The sequence below is a fragment of the Geospiza fortis genome, unplaced genomic scaffold (assembly GCF_000277835.1).
Source record: "Geospiza fortis unplaced genomic scaffold, GeoFor_1.0 scaffold424, whole genome shotgun sequence".
Lineage (NCBI taxonomy): Eukaryota > Metazoa > Chordata > Aves > Passeriformes > Thraupidae > Geospiza > Geospiza fortis.
In genome coordinates this window covers 1,281,497-1,303,686 of record NW_005054354.1, presented here as the reverse complement: position 1 = coordinate 1,303,686, position 22,190 = coordinate 1,281,497, and the positions used below count along the sequence as shown (strand labels likewise).

The following is a 22,190-nucleotide window of genomic DNA, read 5'->3' as shown; positions in this document are numbered from 1 at the left end:
TCTAGGAAAGAATAGAAGTTGAGCATATATGGTATTTTATCTAAGTAAATATCACATATATTTATATACACAAGAGTTTCTGGTGATTTTGGATTCATTATCCATGAAACTCTCTGGTCACGTGTAAACTTTTAGTACTTTACACCTATTTAAAAGCTAGCTATTGATTAACTCCAGTATGGAAAGTTAGTGTTTAATTTTATAGCTTTTTTAATCTGAGGCTTTTTCATCTTTTCAGATGTTCTTAGGCATTTAGTCTGGTTGGCTTTTCTTAGAGTAATAACTAAGGTTTCCAAAAGTTTACAGCAACTAGTTTGGGTTTTTTGAACAGATTTTTTTTGTGTATTTGTCTCCTGTAAACAGAGTTCTTCAGTCTGTTTCAGAAAAAGTATTTGTTATTTTGCAATATGATTAGGAAATGCTTCTATATAAAAATTATGCATCTCTTGATTTCTGAACAACTGTATTCTCAAAATCCTTCATGCAGTGAAGTTGTACTAATCCCACTTCACAGAGAATGAGCAGACGAGGGCCTGGCACCAACGGATCTTTCTAAGGGTTGCCTGAATTTTGTGATGGGATTCGCACAAGTACCCCTGGCAATACGAGACCATGCTCAAACTTTGAAGCTGAAGCACAGGAGCATGCTATGTGCACTGAGGGGAGGGCAGTGGGTGTGTGCCAGCCGTGGGTGGAGGCTCTTCAGAAGCTCCAAGCATGGATGTTGACAAAGCTGGCTTCATACCAACACTTCTGTCAAATGTGCCCACGTGGGTGCTGCTAAACTGAGCAGTGTTCAGGATGTTATTCCATGGTTCTTGAATAGAGTCCCACTTCATTCAGGGTGACGTTCTCTTGTACATCCTTGTTTGGAGGCAAGTTTGGGTAATCTCTGTGCAGGTGAAACTACAACAAATTGTCTCCGTGTTGTGGTCAGATCCTAGATGCTGGGGAGGATTTCTCAGTGGTCTATAGTTCTCACACAAGTCTGAAACAACCAGATGGGGTGGGACAGGGGCTGTCTCAGACATCTGCCTCAGCTGCCTTGACTGTTTCATTTGAAGCTGGTGCTGTGACATGTGTTCTTTCACAAGCTTTGGGTGCTGTAATGCTGTTCCCCAGTGTTTTAGAAACCCAGCACCATCAGTGGAGCCTGTTCCTGTGCTCTCTGTGTGTCAGCTGAGCTGGCATGCAAAGATGCAGTGATACTCTTACCGTCTCTTTAAAAATTAATACTAAACAACACAAAGCAAAAAACTTAAAAGCAATTGCCAAAAATTGCGTTATATGGCTAACTAGGTCAATGAATCCCCACAGACAGATGCAGACAGTCAGTTGCATTACATCTTGACTGGTTCAGAGGTGAAATGTAATTTGTATAAAAGGCTTTCTTAGTCAAAACAGGAGTCACAAATTAATCCCTGATGCATGTTTGAAATACAGACCTCCTGAATGATGAGTTCTAGGGAATTCTCGTTGCCCTGCCACTTTTAGTTGGTTCATATTTTCTTCATTTCTTTAACCTGTTTTTGTAACTTCTTGAGATTTGCCATTGGCTTTTCATTTCTTTAATTCTTGTGCTATTTTGTCAGGATAGGTATTGCTTGTTTCTTCTACTGCTTCAGAAACAATGACTAATGAATTGGTATCTGCAAGGCATGGTTAGGAAAAATTGAGCTGACACTTGCTACTCACAACTGCAGGTTTGCAAGTTTGGCTGTACCTTAGGGAAATCAGAACTCTGAATTTTGCCCACGCTTACTTTTGGTCCGTATCTGTCGTGTCAGCCTACCTTAAGTGGATTTTCTTTTCTTTTATAGCTTGTTTGCTAGAGGTCAAATCTAAAGGGCACAGAGTCTTGTGCATTAGTCATTGAGAGCAATGTCCTAAACTTTGCCCCCATGTTAGCAGGAGGTAGTGATCAGTTCTGTGTTTAGGCTGGTTGTTTGATGCTTTCTGTGATAGTATTGTGCCATCAGGGAACATTTTTGGCGAAATAGTTCCCATTTAGTGGAGTGCACCATTTGTGCATGAGTGATGTGGTGGTGCATCTCAAGAATATCTTACCCCAAGTTAATGTGCAAAGGATCAGTCTGGGCACTTTGCACATGCTATGACACTATTGCCATAATGGAAGAAAAAAATTGGACTTGTAGAAGCCACAGCTGAAGTTTCCCCAATAACTCTGAGAGTATCAGTAGTCACTGAGTACAAACAACCAGACTCTGAAAAAGAGCAGAAGGGAAGTGTTTTTTCACATGTTAAAAGTGTGGTTTTAATGGCATGTACTTCTTTTCCCCTCCCAAAGTCAAGTAATTTACTGAATCTTTATCTTCAAACCTTTTTTGGGCTATCCACATCCAGAAAGATTTTTAACTTCTGGGGCAAGCAAGACCATCAGATGCTCTCCTTTGGTATACCTAGGAGGGATAGGTGAAATGTTCATTCTGAGTACATATTTGTATACATTTAAGGTAAAATTTACTTTTTTTTCAATTCTTGAAATTTAATATGTGCACTGGATGCAAGGAAAATGCTTTTAAAATGCAGTATATGGATTTTTTCTTCTTTTATATATAAAATATGAAGTGCACTTCAAGAAGTAACTGAATTATTTGAAAAGTCTTGCGTTTATTCGGTTTACTTTTTTCTTTGATGCCAAACCACTGGTATCATAGTGTTGTTCTTTGAGAAAGCAAGAGCAGGCAAAAAAAAAACCCCAAATATTTGTGTTCCTCTTATTAAATGAAAAGTTATTATCATGATGGAATTTGTTTTGGTTTTCAGCTCTTTAGTATCTGCATGTCTTTGAGACTTGCCTTCCAGCATGTGCCAAATGTGACAAAATTAACTTCTTCAGTGACAGATAAATGTGTTTATTACCTTCTTAGATATTTCTTTCCATCCTTGTAAAATAAGGGAAGATGTTGCAGATTCAGATGTTAGATCTGTATCACAGTGCTTGCAGTTGGTCCTTGTAGGGCCATGTCACAGGGAGTTAGTGTCATTGATGAACTTTGAGATTATAAAGCAAATACGCAGACTTCTGGAGGAGTTTAGTGTTAACAGAGTGTAGTGTTAGGAAGGGTTAAGAGACCTGGTTTACATGTTGAAATTGGGTAACAAATGCTGAGTCAGGGTTGTTCTCCTACAGCAGTGTGTGTCAGGAGAGCTTCCTTGGCTGAAGAGCCAGGATGGTTCAGTGTCACCTTGCATAAATGCAAAGGCACAGTGACAGTCTGACATGGTCACTCAAGTGTTGATATCTCTTTTCTAGACACAACTGTATGTTTTTGCTATTGTTATGTCATATTGGCTGCTTTTGAGAGCTGCTCTCTACCTGAGGCCTGGGAAGAAGCGTGTCACGTAGGTGACATTTGTGATGATTGTCCACTGAGAATAGAAGAGCCTCTCATTTTAAATCAATGTCATTGCCATACCATCTATCAGACATGAATGGTGAAGTGAAATGCTGCTCTTTCAATCATAGAATTGAGTTCCTGTCCTTCACTGAGGAAGGTCACATGTTTAAAATCTGAATTCTTTTACACTGGGGGATGACATTACTTCAATTTCTTCTAGCTGTGCTCACTGGTTAGTTTACAGAGTGAATTATCTGGAAGAATCAGTGTAAAAAATACTCAGAGTAAAAAATACTCAGACTATTTTCTTCTAATAAATAGTGTCATGTATCACATCTTTGGAGGCCTGCACTTCATCCATAAAATACTGTGTTATATGTGATGGATCCTGGTGGAAGGTTTGAGCACACATGAGTGAGGCATGTGGCAGAGGGTTGATGGGTGGTTTTGGGGTAAACACTTGGCAGTGGCATAGGATGGCATCTGTAGAAAGCACAGAGGAAAGAGCAGTTGCCTGACTCAGCTGCGAAGCTTCCGGGTGCCGGAGCCAGATCTCCCCTCCTGTGTCCTTTTCCAGGAAGGGCAGCATGTGTTGATGTCCTTTGTTGGTGCGTGTGTGGGATTGTGCCTCTGGATCATTCCTCTCCCACAAGCTGTTGCTTCCCCATACCCTTTTGTAGAGGATCTGGGTTTTGTGAAGAGGATTTGTTTTTTTTATGAATTTTAGGTGTTTTTTGCTGATAGAAATGTTGCTGGATCCCACATCTTTCCAGTATCTATTGTGAGTGGTGACTTACGGCCTAGCCTCAGTACTTCTCATGGGAAACTTGTGTGCATTTTTAAAATAATAAGTGATATTGGACCACTTCCTTTTTCATATGTTATTTTAAACATGTAGAATGTAGTGTGTTGTGTTTCTGCAAAATGCTCCCTTCAGTCACAGGGATTTCAGTGTCACCTGCATCACCTTGTCTGGCAGCTGCTTTCCCAGTACAGAGTGACCCTGGCTGCTGCTGGATGCTGCCACATCTGGTCTAGAAGTGAGAGAGCCAGCCTGTCACCTTCAAAGGTCTGCAATGCACCTGGAAGCAGCAGCTCTAAATGCCCTGATATACTTTGAGTCAGTGTGGGAGAATCAGTTGTATTTTTGTGGCACAAGTAAACACTTTCTCGTAATCCCTTGCATGTGACAGCAGCAAATATTTTTCTTCAAAACTATCACTTGAAAGCACAAGTTTCTGCTTTGTTTTGTCCCAGTTTAGTGCTGGCTCTTGCTCAGCTTCTTTGGAAGTTTTTATATATTTTCTTAATACTCCAAAGGATGGTTTGCAATATGGAAAAACTGAAAAGAGTGTCATCTTCAGTCAATTGTTGTTAATTGAAGTCATTATCTAAAGCCAATGATGTCCCCTTTCCTGTGGTGTTTCCAAGCACTGACTGGTGAGGAAGCATTGGATGCCCAGGAGCTGAGGCCTCCAGAGCTGCTGTGAAATGGCCAGTGCTCTGCAGGATGCAGCTGGGAAGGGGCAGGGGAGCTGCAGTGGAGCTGGGATGCTGCAGGAGACAGTGAGGGTGGGATGCCTGCCTTGAGACTTGCATTTAAATAGGCAGAAGGTGTATGCAGGTCTGACAGAAGAAAATCTGGTGTTGCCACTGAGAAGGAGAAAGTAGAATAATTTGTATTTGATGTGAAGGCTTGTATCTGAAACTGTCACATTGGAAATGTACTAAAATAGCCGTCTTCCCTGGAGCTGGGACTATCAAGACACACTGCAGTAACATTGATGTGCTAATCTCCTCAGTGTTCACACTGCTGTTGGCTTTGTAACAATAACGTGTACCTAAATGTGTTTCCATTGGAAAAGATTTTTTTCGTTCTATCAAAAGCATACTTTTGGTTTCCAAAAGCTTTCAGTAGCAACATGGTAAACACTTCTTTAAACCGATTTTAAAAAGTAAAAGCCAATTTATTGAACCTTGCCAGACCTCTTCTGAGGAACCTATACTAACATGATACATTTTTTCCTCCTAATTGGATTTTGGTTGTCCCTGAAAATCAAGGACGAAGGAAGAGGGCATAGAACATAACCAGCTCGCAGAACTTGTCTTTATTTTTCTGCTGTTGCTCCCCCAACTCCAGTGTTTTCTATCACTATTTACTAGGCTTGTTTAAAAAGATGTACAGCCCTAGTAAGGGGAATAGGACCTTACAATTCTTCTGCAAAATAAAAAAAAGTGTTCTGCAGAAAAAAAGTATTCTTCTGTTTCTTGTCAAAGATATCAAGAGTAATGATGAAGGACATGATGTGGCTCTCAGGTTTTATCTTGAACTAGTAATGAGGAGGAAACTAAAAAAAGACAGGAAAAAACTCCCAAAACTCAGACCTCCAGGGAGCTGCTGCACAATTGAATACATTGTGCTAATGTTACAAAATACTGAATTAATTTTGTCCTATATTTATTCTAAATTAATTTTAATTAAAATGTAATACTTCATATGAGCAGCTCATAATTGCTTTTTTCCTAGTGTGGTTTGTACAGAATCATTCCAGCTGCTATCAGTAGAAGATGCATTGACTGCCTCTGCATTAGCATTTTGGCTCTGAGCAGCAGTGTAGCTCTGCAGTGAGTCTCTTCTCATCTCCCATTGCCATCCCCACAAACTTTTTGATCAAATCAAAAAGTGATGTCAGTTCCCATGGATTAACTTCCTCTGGGGGAGGTTAAACCACAGGTCTGCTCCAAGGATTCATTCCATGTGCTCAGATTCTTCTGGAGATGTGAAGTTTAAATCAGTGAGCGAGTCTCAGGGCAGCTTCTAACAGTCCATGCATGGCAATGTTCTGCTTAGGGGACTGGCCTAAATCTAGTTTGACATAAAACCTAAAAATGACATGCCATAGATGTCTCTGGACCTCAGCTTCAAACAGCTTTGACCTGGTGATCCCTGCTAGTGCACTGCCTTACTTGCTGACATGTGCATGGTCATACTGCTTCCAAACTGTGCAATCCCAGAGGAATTAATTCTCTTTAGAAATAGGTGATCTTCTCTGTTAAAATATATTGTGTTGTTTAGTGTGCAGGCATGTTGTTACCTGCAAGATAATTGAGTGCAGGGCTTATGTGTATCCTCCTCTTAACCCACTTCTCCAAAGATGGGAGGATTTCATAATATTTTCTGTCCCTAAGGGAATTACTTTCCTTTGTGGTGGAATTCATCTCCAAGTTACCATGCAATGGCCAAACTTTTCTTGTAGCTTGCTTGTAGTTTAGTGTGTCAGATGCAGAGATCAAATTGTGTCTTAGTATTACTCTGCAGGTTTTACTATATTTGATTTTAAATATCCACTATTCCCTTTAGATGACTGTTAAGGTGCTTGAACAATGATTACTGCATGCATTTGTTGGCTGGTAGTTATCTCTGGCAAAAGACTTGCAGAAATGCATTTATGACTGCAGACATAGTTTGCTTTTTCCTTCTTCAATGCTTGTCTGCTGGTGTCTTTAACCTGGCTGTGTAGGAACAAAGTGCATAAAGTGTATATAGGTGGAGAATGACAGTTACTGAATTAGCTTCTCAGATTAGCTGCAGAATCTGTATGATCAGCTGTGGTGATTTCTCTCAGTGACTAAGTGACAGCTCAGAGAAAGCCAGCAAATACAAGGTCAGTGAATGGGGGTGTTTGGAAATCCACTCTAAAACATCAGTGGCCTGAATTCCACAGCTTTTTTCCAGCTTTGCTCTCCCTTTGTTTTTGTTTACAAGTTACAAGAATTTTTCCTTTCAGCCTGCTCAAAAGGTTAGTGGCAGCTGGCAGAAGGCACAGTTAGGCAATGATGCTTTTACTGAGAAACATGAAAATATTTTCTGCATCCATAGAAAGATGCAGATGCTTCTTATATCCGATGCTGAAAATTGACTTTCGTTGTTTCCTGACCCAATCCAACACCAACCAGACTGTTGTAACTCACTGGTGATATGAAGCAGTTTTGCCTTTTACATTCATCAGTCTCTGCAGCTTGACAAAATCTAAATTAAGTGATTGTCCCCGCCTTTTTTTTTAGTTAAGCAGGACCTAGGACTTGATTTTTTTCCTGTTTATTTTACTGCTTATCCTTCAAATATCTGTTTTTCATAACAAGTTCTTTTGCCTGTGGAAAGTAGTTAAACATCCTGGAAAAGTAGCTCCTGTACATTGTAGAGGATATGCATATCTGGGTAAAATTCTGTCACTTCCCTGTGCCACAGGTAATCTTTATGGCTGATCATGGGTGGGACATCTACAATTTGTCTTGAAACAAAAAAGGTTATCTGACATTTCAGCTATACTAGAGGTATTTTTTCCTTCAAATTTAGACAAGCCATGTGCTTCTTGGGACACTGAAATGCTATTTGGTAACCACTAGTTGCTGACCACATACTTCCACTCGGATGTTCAAGAGTGTTTGAAGTTTGTCTGCACCATGTTAGGCTTCAGGTAGTGTCATTTCTTTTAGAGAATGGTTAACTTGGAAAGGGTTTAAAAGCAGCATAAAAATCTACTTCACTGAAATGACAAGGAGATATCTCAGAATTCCTGTATCTTCTTGAAAAATGGGTTTCAGGTCTCTAAATAATTTAATACAACCTTTCTGATCCTACTTTCTATCTGCTAGATGTATGAGGCTGCAGAGAAGCCTTGAAAAGGCCTTTGCCCTGCATGTGTCTACCTTCTAGTGTGTACTCAAGTGGGGAAATAGATTGAGGATTATCTTACACTCTGCTGGACTTCCAGCAGCTTTCTAAAGAATTGCCTTTTAAAATATTTTAAACTTGTAAGGAAACTGCTAATAAAGATGGCATTTACACAATGCCATTCTGTCTTCATCATGCTGAAAATGGTAAGAAAGCTTTCTGCTTCACGTAAGACTATTTGCTTCACATGAAAATTGCTTGCAGATTTATTCCACATATTCCAGTATGTGAGAGACTTTGAACTGTCCATTATGAGTATTTATTAATGATCTTTCTCTATTTCTACCATGTTCCTCATTTTGAGATGAGGGTGAGAAAGCAGAGGGGACCAGAACTCCCTCAATGCAGCACTTAACAATCACAGAATGGTTTGGGTTAGAAGGGGCCTTTAGAGATGGTCGAGTTCCATACCCCTGTTATAGGCAAGGACACCTTCCACTAGACCATGTTGTTCAACCCCACATCCAACCTGTCCATGAACACTTCCAGGGATGGGTTATCCACAGCTTTTCTGGGCAACCTGTTCCACTGCCTCCACCCTAAGAGTAAACAATTTATTTCTTATATCCAATAGAATTCACCCTCTTGTTGTTTAAAACCATCACCTCTTGTCCTTTCACTGCAGATCCTGATACAGTGTCTCTCCCCATCTATCTCATAAGCCCCTTTTATATATTGAAAAGATGAAATAAGCTCTCCTTTATTTCTTTGTTGTATTTCAGACCAGTTATGGAAGCTGTTGGTTTAGTATTCTACACCTGCTGTTTTCAATATTGATCTGTATCTTCTGCAGAGGTTATAAAATCAGAAAAAAAGCTGTCAGTCAAGTGTGACTGACAGGCTCTTGATTAATGAAGCCTAGTACTGAAATTGCAAAACATCTGCTGTTGGCAGATGCTTTTCAATCACTGTTGTTTAAGATAACCATGAAAAGTGCCAAATGTACTTTTTCATTAGTACTGGTTATGATAACTAGTACCATCACAGATCTTAGGAATGCTGTATGTTTCATGCAAAAATCTTGTGGATGACCTCTGGAGGTTCTCTAATCCAATCCCTAATCAAAACAGAATAAATTAGAGCAGGTTGTGCATGAACTTATCAGTTAATTTTTTGACCGTGACCTGTTTGCATCTCGCTTTCTGTGTTTTTTCATTTCCATGTTAGAAAATAAACAGACTTCACACCTGGTTCAAATTTTCTGCATCCCAACTTACCTGCTGCCTTTTGTCTTACCCTTGCACACCTCTGAGGAGCCTGGGCCTGTTTTCTCCTTGCCCCTCTGCTAGGTATCTGGAGACAGCAGAACCTTTTCCCTTTACTTTCTCTTTCAAAATGGAACAACCCCAACTGATCCAGCATCTTGTATGTCCTGTGCTCCAGCCCACCCACCTTGGTGGTTCTGCTCCAGGCTCAGGCAGCCCTGGGATGTTGTTCTGGTTTGAAAGCAAAACCAGTGAGAGACTCCAAGTCAGAAATACAGTTTATTAGGAAAAGGGAAGAAAACCAAATACATGCAATAATACAAAAGAAAAACCACTGGCAGAGTCAGAATGCAGCCTGACACTCTGCTGGTTAGGGTGGTAGCAGCAGTCCAGATGAAATGGTCTTGTTTAAGTGGTGGTCCTGTAGAAACCATCTGGTAGCTCTTGTCCTCTGGAAACCAGTGGGTAAGGGCAGCCATTCCTCTGGGAATCCAGTGGAAAGACTGCTGCTTGTGTCCCAAATCCCAGATTATATCCAGGTGGGGATTCTTAGCTCCTCCCCCCTGGGTGGAGCATCTCACAATGGGCTGATATCATTCTATGAGTCATGCAGTGGGTCCTTGATGCCCATTAAACGAAAATGGCTCCTGAAGGGAGTTATCTCCGAGTCATGTGGAAAAGGCATTGATAGGCCCATTAACAGGAGATAAGGAAAAAATAATGCCCCTCCTGGTTTCAGCAGCTCTTGAGGATGGGAATAGAATACATCTTTATATTATAACCTAGGACAGATGTGCTGCTCCTGCTGCAGGGCTTGCAGCTGCAGGGTAGAGAGGAAAAAAGGTTTCCTTGACATGCTGACAGTGCTCCTGCTCCTCCTGCCAGGATGTGATTGGCTATCTGTGATGAAAAATGTGGTGGTCTTGAGTGGTAATGGTTGCCTCAGAGTCCTTGGTGTTTCTGATAGAAGATGGTTAATACTAAAATGTAATAAATTAACTGGTACCTTGAGGTAAGGTGTGATCTTAGGCTGCAGTTTGGTGAAAAATTTAGGTGTTTATCTGTCATTCTGTCTTCAGTGAAACTCAGCTTTGTGCTCAAGTTCTAATGCTTTTCTTAAAATAAAAAAGTTGAAGCAGTTTCTTAAGACATACTATTTTCAGCTACACACTGTTTTGCTGTGCTGTCTGTCAACTGCATATCCACTGATGATGTCCTGTTCTTAGGAAGCCAAAGTTATAGCACTTTAGCTTTAACCTACAGTGATCTTTTGACTTTTTTTCTTCTCGCTAGGTTTTGGAATTTAGCTGAGCTGTGCTAAAATTGTACTGATTTCAAAGCAGGTTTTTATAATCTGTTTAAATGTGGATGTCATCACAATTTGAGCTTTTTTCCTTTTATTTTTAATGACGTTCTTATGGTAACAGCATCTGGTTATTAAAAAGTGAGAGGAATTTTTTAGGCCCCTATATAAATTGGGTTCTTAAACATTTTTAAGGAGATGGTCTACACTAAATATGCTATTAATAAAGCAAAATATTAGAGTGGATAACTGATTCTATTCATAAATTCCCATGGAGACTTTCATTGCCCTCCAGGCTCCTTTTTCAGTTCTGTTAAACTTTGCTTTTTTCCCCATTCCCTCCTGGGAATGGGTTCCTGAGTCTCATTCTTTTGAAGGGCAAGAAGTATAAATATGCTTTCACTGTTAAACTACTGGCTTCGGGCAGAAATAAAGATATTTCATTTAGAAACAAGGGATAGAGGGGGCAAAATAATATCACTAAGCCAAGATTTTTGGCAGAAACAAATTGCAAAAAATGTAAGGTTTGAAATGTGTTGTCCAGACAATAAAATACAATATCTATATAGGTGTTAATACAGTAACAGCTGGGAAAATCAGCTTGAGAATAGACTACTGACTTGGAGGGAACTCTTGAGTCATCAGCTTTTTTAGTGCTCTTTTAATTGAAAAAGAACAGCAACACACACCCCTGCCTGCAGTTCTTTGTTAAGTCTCTTTCCTCAACTTAAAATGAAAGAAAAAAAGCCTTCTGATTCCAGATTGCTAAGTGCTCTGCCCTGCACTTCACTACTTGATGGGAGAGGGGGGTGGGAAGCTCTGCAGGCTGTTACAACACTTGGCTTATTTTGGTTGTGCCTGCGTAATGCTCCTACATCATGTTGTCTTCCCTCCTCTGCTTTCTGCAGCTCTAAGTGAGGGTCACAGAACTGTTCCCTATGTAAGGCAGGAGTTCTGGAGCAGACCCTAAAAAAGAAATGCTGTTTTGCAGGCTGTAGGTATTCACAATTCTGCCTTAGTATCTGTGGCTTTATTTCTAAGGTATTTTCCACAGCCAGAAATAAATCACAATGTGATCCTTGCTTTTCTCTGCTCCCAGCCAGTTTTCATGTCAATGAAACAAGAAAACCTCCCTCTTGCTCATTCTCCCACTCTACAGGTCTGACAGTATCACAGTGGGATCCCTTTTCCCCAGTGCAGATTCTTGTTGGTCATTGTGGCCATTTCTATCAACTCTCTCTGGCATCACGTAAATACCACTCTTTGTTGTCTGTTTTGTTGTGGTCTGTTTCTCTAGTTTTAAAGGACTTCATTACAGCAGATTCTGTTTTCTACAGAGAACAAGTCATACAGAGCCAAAATGCAGTCCTTTTTTTTGCTTCCCTACTTGCCACTGCTTCTTGTTCTATGCAGAGGTGTTATTAATTTCTGCTGCCTTTGTGCAAGTACTCAGTCATATAGATTTTCCATCACCAAAGCTTTATATCAAAGAATGTGGTATCAAAGAAAAGATTTTTCCTTTTACAGATAAAAGAAAATGTCTTTATTTTCAGAACTCCCAAAGACCAACTGAACTTGCTGTCAAAACAAAAAAATCTATATTAGGGTTTCTTTTCACAATGCGTGGATTAAAAAGATCATTTTGAGAGACCATTTATTTGAAATCCAGGTTTCCTGAGCAAACAAAAAAAGGCCTTCCAGTTCATCTAGGCATGGAAAACTGTGGAGGGATAGAATGTAAGAGAATAGTGCAGAAGGTAGTCTCACTCCTGAGGAGTTACAGCTGTACTGATCACCAAAGATTAGGAACAGGCCTGCTCTTAATAGGCCACAGCTGTGTCCAATAAGAAGAAGAGTGCTACACAAGAGTGGGTTAGCTGGGGGAGGAGAGAGCTGGAGTTTGTTGGCTGTGCTGTGAAGGAGTCAGTGCTGTGAGGAGATGCCCATGAGAAATCATTGAGAAGGTATGGGAGCTTTGCAATAAGATGACAACAGAAACCTCCTTGCCCAGCCTAATTCTCTAGAATCCAGGTGGTTATGTCTCACTAGCTTTTGCTTGCTTTTTGACCAGGTTGTCTGGGTAGAATAGAGTTACAGAATGGTTTGAATTGGAAGGGGCTTTAAATATCATTTAGTTCCAACCCCTCTGGCGTGAGCAGGGAATCTTCTATAAGACCAGTTTGCTCAAAGCCCCATCCAACCTGGCCTTGCACATTTCCAGGAATGGGGCGTCCACACCTTCTCTGGGCAACCCCATTCCAGTGTCTCACCACCCTCACAGTAAAATAATTCTTCTTAATATCTCATCTAAATCTCTCTTCTTTTAGTTTAAAACCTTTCCTCTTAGTCCTATCATTATCTGCTCATGCAAACAATCCCTTTTCCTCTTTTTTATAAACTTTTAGGTACTAAAAGGTTGCAATAACATCTTCCCAGAGCTGTTCTTCTCTAGGCTCAACAATCCCATCTCTTAAGCTATATGAGGTAGGAATTTTCTTGTAGTGCTGGGAGTGGTTCTTCCAATGTTACTGGAAACATTATAAGATACTGAGGAAGGGCATGGTACTTAAGTAAAATTGGTTTGTATCTTCACAGGATAATTAATCCAGTTTTGATCTTAAAGCTAATTCTGTTTTCTTTTGATTTGTTAAATTTTACAGAAAGGAAAAATTAATGAAGTTGTTACTTCTAGCAAATAATCATGTAATAGGCAAGGAGAGGAGAAGGGTGCTTGTTTTAGTATATTATTCATACACAGGGAATAATACCTAGCTGTAAGTGCTTTAGAGTAGGAGTCACAGGTGAAGGGAGATTCTGCAGGAGGGTTCTGCAGATGATGCCCAGAAGGCTGGACTGGGAGCTGTTATTTTGTAAGGAAGAGAAATCCAGAAATAATTCCCATGTTTGTCCTCTGTTTTTGAGATCACAGGCCCAAACTTTCTTTTTTTGGTCCCTGCTGTAGACCAGTTCCTTGAAGATTTATCTGAGTGGAAGAGAGGGCATTTGAACAAGAAAGAGCCAGAAAACTAATCTGAATCTTTAGCTTAATTGATGCTAAACTGATGAGTGGCTGTGTTGTTGCTTGGCTAAACCTGCCTTTTTTGGAAATGCAAAGAGTACAAAATGCTGGCAGGAGCCCTATAAGGTTTTAAGCTGCTGCTGCAAGCTGTTACCTAGATGAGCTGGCAGAAGAATGTTTGAACCTGCAGATGACTTTGTCAGGGCCCAGTCTCTAACCATAGATTCCTGGCTGTGAAATCTGTCCAGTTATTTTACTAATAATATGAGGGATGGGGAATCACAGGGTTTTCAGGCACCAGATGTCTGCCTGCCTTTGCTGTGGGATTTTTAGGCTTTATGTCTATACTATAATTTCTTTTTTTCCTGGAAGTGAATGCAGTTCTTTTTCAGAAGCAGATATCAAGACTTCATTAATACTAATTTTTCTACTTTTTAGCTTTCATTACATAAGCTCATTTTAGAACTAGGGTTTTTGTTGTGTTGCCTTTGAAAATCATCTCTTAGTTGGCTGTGGATCATACCCAAGCTCCTATGATTGCCATACAATCCATTTTGCTCATTTTTGATGAAAATCAAAATGTCTTACCAGGTGATTCAAAATTTCCAAGCCTAACTTGTGGGTTATGCCTAGTAACAAAGATAACTGCTAAAATATAGCAAGCTACTGTTAAAAGTTTCAGATAACCAGTCGTAAAATATAATGTTTGGAGTATCACTCACTTTCAGAAGTAATGTTTTGACAAGAACAGCTTCTCCTTCCCTGTTTGGCTCTGTGTAAGCTAATAAGGGGGTTTTTTTTGGATGTGAAGCTAAAGTTCCCAATTCTATTTTTGCTTTTTGCTTATAAGGATGAATTCTATTTTGGTAGACAGATTATGCTATGAAATATCTACTTGGATCCCAGCGATCCACTTCGTGTGTCACCACTTCAAGTAATGTCACCTTCAGCAGTATCCTTGTTTTTCCATTGCTCTTTATCTCATGTTGTTGTTTTGCATAGAGGAAGCTCCAGCTGCCCTTTACTGTAGCATGTTTTGCACCTTGTAAATATTATGTGTTAAAGAATTTTACTTCAGTTAAAGTAATTATCGGAAACAACAGCACATAAAGTCCAGCCAAATCTATTCTCATTAAATTCATCAAGGCATTAGGAGGTCTCATCATTCTGATTTCATTTTTATTCACAGATTAGAAGAAGGAAAACAAGCATCTTGGTGTTTTCTCGAGTTCACATGAAGTGATTCTGATGCAGGAATATGTCTAAATATCTTAGATGAAAACAACAACAATTAAGGCAGAAATATCACTAACAAAAACATTGACTTTTTGGAGACAAATACCTATTTTGCCCTTTGTAAAAATCGCCAAATATTTTTTTCTGTGGTATATGTTTAAATCATCTGTTTCCTTGAGTTCTATGGGGGGTTACGTTGCTCCATTTTTTTAAAGGTGTAATGGTTTTATTGTTTAGTGCTATTTTAATCTGTTGTCATAACTGACAGCATATTTAAGGGTTATCAGAAACTACTGAAGTGCCATTTAAGTTTTCTGAAAACTTATTTTGAGAAGGAAAATGTGTTTAATTCTGAACATTTTTTTGGTTTTCATTCTTTAAACCCGTTTTCTGTTCTTAAAATCCATGTTATGCCTGGAGTTGTTTATTTTTAAGAACATGGTAACATATGAACTCAACAATATGGATGGATGGCATGCTGATAAGAAAATGCAAATATAGTATAGCTAGTTGCAGAGCTAGATAGTTTTAATAAAAAGTTTCACACTCATTTGCTGTTATAAGATCAGTTACCTCACAGTCAAAGTCCTTTGGGCTTTTTAGTTGAGTTTGTAAAGCTCCTTTAATACAGAGATTAGCATTTCTTTATTTCTTTCGTTCCATTTATTGGTTTGTAAACCTGAAGGCTGTGAATTTTATGAAAGAAAATCCTTTAATTTTGTGTATGCCTATTGGTATGTGGTGGTTGCCATGGTACATGTTTGGAGCAAAACTTTTTAAACAATGAGTGGAGTATGATAATTTTTAGCATAATTTTTCTGATAAAATTATTCAGAAGTCTGAAAAATTTCAAGTACTTACTGAATTTAGCTTGACTGGATGTTCTAAAGGTCTTAAATGTAAAGTTCTGACATAAAGGTCTAAATTTCACAATATAAATTTCACAAAGGTCTCAGCATTTCTGCAGGGCTGTGCTTCAGATGCACAAACTGATTTGTGTGATGGAGCTTTGTTGAGAGTTCAAGACTCCCTCTGAGTTGCAAACCATTGTTTGAGAGCAGCTGCTTTAATTTCTCACTATTCATTTTAGTGCCTTCTTCCCAATTGTTTTGCACAATGCTGTATTGTGAATAAAGTTTTATAAACGTCTATCAAATAGCTGAGTGATTCAGGAATTATTAAAAACCTTGCATCAGTTCCTTAGGACACTTCTGCCTCCTTTCCTAACAGTCCCTGCTGTAGAGTTCCGACTTCCTCATTGAGCAGGATCATTGATGATGGCTTTGAAGATGTAGGTTGATCAAAATGTCCCTTGAAAATAAAGATAGATTTTGAACTCCATTAAGGACCTTATACAGAGTTTATAAGAATGAAAGCATTCAGCAGCCTGGGTTTCCAAGAGATGCTGCAGAATCAGTTGCCAGATAAGATTTTTAGCTCCCAAGACTCCATACTCACATGTGACACAGGGTCTGAAAGCCTTAGGCCTGTTGTTTGTGAGTTAAACTTTATGGGTACATGTATTAGTAAATCTTTTTTCTTTCTGAAATTTAAGCTCTGGACTACAAAATAGCTAGCAGCTGGCTTTGGTGCTTTTCCACTGAGGAAATGCCATTTTGAGTATGGAATCCTTGTCAGCCCAGTGATGTCATATGGCTTGCCTGAGAATGTCTTATGAGGTCTATGGATTGACTATATCTGTCACTTGGTTTTACTTGGAGAATTTTGAGGTGATGATGTGGCTAAATGGCAGGACATGTGGGACTGTGTGCTGTCTGAATGTTAGTGTTACTTGGAAACCAGCTAGAAAGTTTGTCAGGCTGTATCCTGCTATTAAAGGAGCAAAGTTAAATGATGATACAATTGAGATATGAATTACAAATACCATAATTTTAAAGGAAAATACGTTTTTCTTAGGTAGGTCTGATTATCTTTCAATGAAGGAAATGTTATTTAAACCCTCTTCTTGAGTCCAACTCTTGAAACTCTTCATAGCTTGCCAGCTTTGTGAAGCTGAAATTCTGCATGTAAATTGTTCCTCACTAACAGACTCATATAGAGTTTTTTACTAAATCAATACTTCTGATATTTTCTGTATGCTCAGAAAACAGTGAAAATATAAATATGTAGATCCCCTTCACCTCTCTCTTTTTAAATTTTTTCTTTGATGGCAACTGTTTTGACTTATTCATATCGCAATTAGATGTTCTCAGTCAGTATACTAGATGTGACAAGATGTGACAGTGGTTGCTGGGGTTTTCAGATGAGGGAAGAGACCAGAATGTTGACTCCATGTTCAGAAGGCTTGATTTATTATTTTATGATATATATATATTACATTATAACTATACTAAAAAGAAAAGAAGGAAAGGTTTCCTCAGAAGGCTAGCTAAGCTAAGAATAGAAAAGAAAAGAATGAATAACAAAGGAGCTGGCTCAGACAGAGCGCGAGAGCCAGCTCTGCTGTGACTGGTCACCACATCCAAACATCCACAGGACACCAATCCTGGATGAGCCTGTTGCATTCCACAGCAGCAGATAACCATTGTTTACATTCTGTTTCTGAGGCCTCAGCTTCCCAGAAAGGAAAATCCTAAAGAAAAGATTTTTCACAAAAAGGATGTCTGTGACAATGTATAAAACACAGAATTTTTCACCAGACTTTACCAGTGAAAAAACACTAAAAGCACTACGCTGGGCAGAGAGAAGTTCAAGTAAATACTGTGGTTACTGTGGTCAGAAATCTAAGATTTTTGCCTATTATCCCATAGCTTTCTGTATTTTTTTAATAGAATACTTTTAAAGTCTTAGAGCTTTTTCTGTTAGCCAGAAATTTTTGTGGGTTTTTTTTCTTCATTGACGCTTAAATTCAGCCTCATACCATTGCTACCAAAGGTATAGAATAAATGTAATTAATTTCTGCTCCCTCTGCTGGCCTTCCAGCTATGCAGAATAAATGTCTAGTACCTTCCAAGTACCCCCACCTGCAACTGGTCTGTGGAAATTGGGTCTTTTGGGGACAAAGGAGAGCACTTTATCTCCAATATCCAGACCTGAGTAATGGCATTTCTGAAATAACCTCTCAATAAAAATAGAAGCTTTTAGAAAGGAAACAAGAGTGATATTTTGTGGTAACTTTTGAGTACATTCAGGTGCAGCCAATGTGTTACCTGTCAGTGTGATAGAAGGAGAGCTGTACATTTCACACCAGTAGTAGACACTGTACAAAAGTGGTTTCATTTTTTGCTTGGGCTTCCTGATAATCCTCTTTGTAGTACAGTGCAGAAAAACAGAACTGAAATGATCATATTGTTCAAAAATAATGGAAATAATACAAGTTTGCTTGAAACTAAGGTGCAAAGTCTGCTATGCCTGGCAACATTGTCTTGATAGCAATCACTTAAGAACTATTATGTATTCTTTTGTTGTTGTCTTGTTTTTTTTTTAAGCTGGACCTGTGATCTGCAGAATGCTAACATACCCTCCAACTCGAAGAGCCTTAATTGTGGGTTGTGGTCTGCAGATGTTTCAACAACTGTCAGGGATTAACACCGTCATGTATGTATTTCCCAATTGCTTCTTTTTATAAAGAATTAGAAAAAAATCAATTAGACCATTAGCAGTTATAGATGGTCTTCTGGAAAAAGTCTGAAAGGTGAAAAATTGAGTGTGAACTGGAATGCTGGTTTGAAATTCAGATGTTGGCATATATGGCAACACAGTAAATTGGTACAAGAGGATGTTGGTATAGGGGTAAGCCTGCCATTTTTATTGATATGAGAATACAAACTGTATTCTGATGGATGCATTTTTGTGTTAGGGTTTATGGTCAAGGCTATGTATGTCTGCATAAGAAAGCACATTTATGGTTTGAATGTGTGTGCAAATAGATCACAGCAAGGTGAGGTTTAGATTAACCATGTTAATGAGGTGGAACATTACTGTGAAGTGCTAAAGGATGCTGAGGGAAGAAACATTTCCTGCTTTTACATGGTTTTGTTATGTGTGTGAAAACTCGTACGCGTAAATGTGGAAGTGAAGAATGATGTATTGGGTTTTCTGACAAGCTGTCAACTCATAACAGGAGTAGCTCTTAACAAATGTGTAATGTGCAAGACCTTGTTTAAGATGAAATTATTGTTGGGCTGCCCTACATGACTAATCAGAATGAATATGGTTGCCATGTTGTTTTAAGAGCAAGTATAAAATATGTTGCCGTAAGATTTTAAAGAGAGAACTATGCCTAAGGGAGCATGCATGTTAGGAAATTGTTAAAAGAAACAGCTTAAAGGATAAAGCTTTTAGTGGTATCAAGAGTTACCATATTAAATGTTAGAGTAAACACTGCCATCTGTCATACTGGAAGAAAAAATGCCCCAGACTCAGTATTATTAAACTGCACAAGAGGGAAATCTGTAACAGGTAAAGAAAGACTTCATAAAGTTGGAATTTTAAGCCAGTGTGGGAAACATGTGGACACAAAACTGGTAAGTTATATGTGAAAGCCAGAAAAAAGGCACAGAAAGAGCTTTGGTAAATTTTTCAGCCACATCAGAAGCAAGAAACCTAACAATCTCCAGGCCTAGAAGGGATCAAGACATTGGGAGTACACTAGCAGAAGAGGAGTGTTTAGCACCAAATCTCACAAAGACACTTTTTGCATTCATGTTAATTACAGAGGGTATATGAAGCTTTTTGCACTAGTGCCTACTTAAGATGTCTCAGGTGGTCTGCTTGACACTCAGGTATTTAGGGGAAAACATCTAGAGCAAGCTGATTAAAAAATAACAAATTAATCAGGGTATACTCAACAGGTCTTGAGTAATTTCTATCCATAATCACTGAATTTGGAAATGTAGCATAATTTACAAGAAGCTACAGCCCAAAAAGTTTTATTTTGGTCTCTATAAAAATTAATTAAAACTTCATAGAATCAAATAAGATGTCTGTTAATAAATATGAAAAATGAACGTGTGCACGTACAACATAAAACAACAAAGAAGAGCCAACGTGATTGTTGTAGACAGATTTTAGCTTGCTTGGATGTGAGTCCGTGGTTGTGTTAGAACTGTAAATCCCACATGAATTAACCATCTTAAGCAACCATGACAGCAGCAGCCAAAGTTTCTTGAAGAAATCATATAGTCATAAGAGTGAGAAGTCCTGTCACGTAAATAACTATTTAAGATAGGAGAAAAAAGGATGAGCATAGAAGATCAGTTATCACAAACCAAGAATAGACTCCTACAATGATCTATATGAAGATCTTTGCTGCTTTAATAAATCTGTGAAAGCAGCTAAACAACAAAGTAGCAGCTTATATATTCATACAGCATTCACAATATAAAGTTCCCCCGAATCTGTGAACATGAACAGTTGTGGGAAGATAATGCAAGATAACAAATTAGTGGAATGGCAAGTGCATTAACTATACAATGTTATTCAGTAATGCCTGCAGGAGGGAACTGGGTAACTAACATGCATGGCAGTCTAAATTGTTACTACTCAAAAAAGAGGGCTTTCAATTGCATTATTGTTCTATACAAACATCATGATGGCATCCATGGCCCATCTGGAATAGTACAAACAGTTGCAGATGTCCTGTCTTTTAATAAGAGTAAACCAGGTTGTGTGTGGGGAAAGAGATACCTGTGTTTGAACAGGGTGATTAGAACTCTGCAGCTTGGAAAAGAAATGAGGTCAGAAGAAATACAAGAGGTATATAAAGCTACTAATGTTATGGAGAGGATGGGGAGAGCATGATTATTCATCATTTCTTCTAACACATTTTTGGTGACTCCTAGCTCTTACCCAGCAGTAGGTTTAAAATAAGCATTTTTTCATGCAACACATAATTGCATATTGAAACTCATTGCCACAGGATGTTACAGATGCCAAATGTAGAAATACATTTAGAAGTTAATTAGGGAAACTTACATAATAAACATTATTAAAATGTTATGAAATGTGGTGTGCATGCAATCTCTGGCCAAGGACAGTCATTCTCACAGTTTGGTTCATAATACTTTGGGATGCCCTATTAGGCTAGAACAAAAAATTGACTGTTCACTAGGCTTATGACACTGGTAGGTTGACTTTGTTTATTTTAAACTTACTATGTTTTAAAATTTCAAACTGCTTTCTGTGTAGGAGGTTTTACAAATAGTTTGGAATTGACCTAATTTACTTGTGGATGTGTAGGAGGACAGAATTACAACTATAAAATGTGGTTGAATCTTAGCTTTAAAATAATAAAATACTTATAATAAACACATGAAGGCACTGTTGTTAAAGGACTGGATTGTCAACCATTTGCAATATCCAGTCTCTTTTAATATTCCATTATAACTAAATTTTTAGTTATCAGGTATGCAAGACAAACATTCTCCTGTGAAAGGACATTTTTCAAATACAAGTAAGCAGCTGTCTATTGATGGCTTGGTTACATAAAAATTGGTAAATGCCTTTTAATGCTGTAATTAGATGGTACCTTAAGGAACTCTCAGATTGTATTAACTCTCTAAGCACTAGTTTTCTCTTCATAGTGTTTAGTTGTGTCATTCTGGGATTGCTGTTCTCTTGCAGCATGAAAGCAGGCATTGGTTATGGTTGGAGGGTCTAGTATTGTGTGGACTTTGCTTCAGTGGTTTCTCAAAAACAGACACGACAGGTATTTTGATAGGAGATGTTCACTGTGCCTTTGGTGCTACTGTAAATCCTTGTTTGTTGGTTTGTTGGCCCCTTTTAGGCCATAGAAGAGGCTGATGACCCCAACTTGCAGTTGCCTTATCACTGAAGGGGTATCAGGGACAGACAAAGTGATATAGAGACTCTATCATCAGAAGGCATGGAAAAAGACTTTATTATTAGAAATCTACAGTTCTTATAGAAACAAGGGTAAACTTAAGACCTGATTGGCCTTTAGGACTCTTCTCTCACACTATTGGTGAACTGTGAATAGCACATTCTGGAGAAAGAGAGATAATAATTGAATTCTTCTCTCTAAGTTTCCTACAGCTCCTCACAGCTTCCCAGGATTTTCCTGGGACAGCTATGTCTCTCTCTGTTCAGAAGATATGTGAATACCACATTGCCTGGCTTTGTGTGGCAGAGAATTTGGCCTCTGGTTGCTCTCTGACCAGTTAACTCAACAGGGCAGCATCCATGAAAGGCCCTGACTTGTTCTAATCTTCTGGCTTGAGAGTTTCTGCTCTTTCTGCTATAAAATAATTTGTTTAATCTTGTATTTTACTGTAAGAAAAGTGAGGCTATCAAAGTGAATTTGTGTGTATCTGAAAAGCTCATTTAAACCCCTATAATCAAATCACAA

The 22,190-nt window shown here is 38.7% G+C and overlaps 1 protein-coding gene across 1 annotated transcript in view; it reads left to right on the top strand.

Moving 5' to 3' along the window:
- SLC2A13 (solute carrier family 2 member 13) overlaps nt 1–22,190 on the top strand; it is a 141,150-nt gene that overhangs the window by 49,450 nt on the left and 69,510 nt on the right. The window contains exon 5 of the mRNA XM_031059015.1: nt 18,310–18,418. Coding sequence (XP_030914875.1) covers nt 18,310–18,418 — 109 coding nt within the window. The remainder of the gene's footprint in view (nt 1–18,309; nt 18,419–22,190) is intronic.